We start from the raw sequence: 2,500 nt of genomic DNA, 5'->3' as shown, positions 1-2,500 counted from the left end.
AGCTCCCTTCAGACCAGAGACTCAGCCCCCTTCAGACCAGAGACTCAGCCCCCTTCAGACCAGAGACTCAGCTCCCTTCAGACCAGAGACTCAGCCCCCTTCAGACCAGAGACTCAGCTCCCTTCAGACCAGAGACTCAGCTCCCTTCAGACCAGAGACTCAGCTCCCTTCAGACCAGAGACTCAGCTCCCTTCAGACCAGAGACTCAGGCCCCTTCAGACCAGAGACTCAGGCCCCTTCAGACCAGAGACTCAGCCCCCTTCAGACCAGAGACTCAGCCCCCTTCAGACCAGAGACTCAGGCCCCTTCAGACCAGAGACTCAGGCCCCTTCAGACCAGAGACTCAGGCCCCTTCAGACCAGAGACTCAGCTCCCTTCAGACCAGAGACTCAGCTCCCTTCAGACCAGAGACTCAGCCCCCTTCAGACCAGAGACTCAGCCCCCTTCAGACCAGAGACTCAGCCCCCTTCAGACCAGAGACTCAGCTCCCTTCAGACCAGAGACTCAGCCCCCTTCAGACCAGAGACTCAGCTCCCTTCAGACCAGAGACTCAGCTCCCTTCAGACCAGAGACTCAGCTCCCTTCAGACCAGAGACTCAGCCCCCTTCAGACCAGAGACTCAGCCCCCTTCAGACCAGAGACTCAGCCCCCTTCAGACCAGAGACTCAGCCCCCTTCAGACCAGAGACTCAGGCCCCTTCAGACCAGAGACTCAGCCCCCTTCAGACCAGAGACTCAGCCCCCTTCAGACCAGAGACTCAGCCCCCTTCAGACCAGAGACTCAGGCCCCTTCAGACCAGAGACTCAGCCCCCTTCAGACCAGAGACTCAGGCCCCTATATATAACTATACATATATATATAAATATATATTATATATATATTTATAAATAACTATATATATATATATTTATAGTAGTGCTCTGTATGTGTTGACTGTGAATTCTAACTCTAATACTATGATGCATATTTGTACAGTTACCTTCAATCCTCAAAGACACGACCACGCTCTCGTCCTCAATTCCGTTGATGAGCTCACAGCGATACGAACCGCCGTCTTCCAGCTGGAGGTGGCTGAGCTGCAGTGAAGCGTCCATTGAGTGAGCGTTCCTGAGCAGAACCCTTGGACCAAGACGGCCGTACCGTTTAAAGGCATGTGAATTCGATATCATGATAATGTTCTCCTTTCCGACATGTTCCGACTGCAGCTTTGTCCATTTCACTTTGTAATGGTTGGGCTTGGTTCTCAGGATACACGGCAAAGTCACGTTTTCTCCCCGTCGTCCGATGACTTCAGCGTATACTGGAGGCTCCAGGAGGTACTTCAGTTTATTGGATGCTGCAGATTATTGAGGATAAAATGGGTCTCATGTTTACCAAAGTCTCTTTAATTCCTCTCACATATTTCTATCAACATAAAGATTACCTTTATGTGTCACAACAACAAAACAGTAAAACAGGGAGTATAAACAGCAGCTGAGCGAGTTTACATTCATTAAATAAAGGGGTTAAAAACTATGTCATGTTTTTATCTACATACTTCTACAAAAAAGAAACATAATTAATAAAACAAGGAAAATTAAATTCAATCCCCAAAAACATAAACTTTAAATTGGTCTATTTACCTGAGCACACAAACACCTTTAAAATGATGACATTACATTTTATCAGCTGATTAATAAACCGTCTTAACAATTCATTTAACTTTATTTTATACATATGAAATGTTCTGTGCCCAAATTAAATCTGATTTATAAAAGCCCTCGTGCATGTGGATCCTCTTCGCTCACATATTCAACCATTTACTGAATGAAGAGAAAACGTTGATGCAAAGCAAGAATGAAAATGCATTTAAATGAGCAAATCAATGATCAATGATTTCCAGCACGCAAACCCGACGACAACGAGAAGACAAAGAAAGCTTTCGGACCCAGCCTGGGAATGAAGTGGAGGTCAGAAAGCACGCCATTGATTTGCTGCTGTTATAAATGAGACTCAGAGGAAGGGATGCCTTTTTCAGATGCAATAAGATTCTAACAGAAAAACAAACCCAGGAATTGAACTACAAAACAAACTTACCGTTAGTTAAAACAAGTCAAGTAACCACTAATGGAGCTCCTTTAAGAAAACATTAATGGAGGGGCAGTAGGGTTCAGGTTAGCAGTGGTTAGTGAGTGCGTCCCCATGCATGGAGACCTTCCTCCCGCACGCCGATCCCCTCTCTCTCTCTCCCTGATTCCCGACCTTGTCCACCATCTCTCGCTAATAAAGGCCAAAAATAAATCTAAAAAAAAGCAAACTTTAATGGGGCAGTATTGAGCTATAACTATATTTGTGTGTGTGCTTCGTTGTGTTGGGTTTTAGAGCATTTTGAAGCCGTGGTTTGAACCTTGAACCTTGAACCTTGAACCTTGAACCTTGATTTACCAGAATAACTAACAATGGCGCGTTCACAGCACATCTCTTATCTGCAGACTCCCGTGAAGCTTCGCCCTGCATGCTG

At 45.9% G+C, this 2,500-nt stretch overlaps 1 protein-coding gene across 1 annotated transcript in view; it reads right to left on the bottom strand.

Annotated features, from left to right (window-relative positions):
- hapln2 (hyaluronan and proteoglycan link protein 2) overlaps positions 1-2,500 on the bottom strand; it is an 8,245-nt gene that overhangs the window by 5,580 nt on the left and 165 nt on the right. Inside the window, exon 2 of the mRNA XM_079344241.1 lies at positions 980-1,336. Coding sequence (XP_079200367.1) covers positions 980-1,336 — 357 coding nt within the window. The remainder of the gene's footprint in view (positions 1-979; positions 1,337-2,500) is intronic.

This window comes from Symphodus melops, assembly GCF_947650265.1.
Source record: "Symphodus melops genome assembly, chromosome: 5".
Taxonomy (NCBI): Eukaryota; Metazoa; Chordata; class Actinopteri; order Labriformes; family Labridae; genus Symphodus; species Symphodus melops.
Note: the sequence above shows the minus strand (reverse complement) of the source record. Positions and strands in the feature narration are given on the sequence as shown.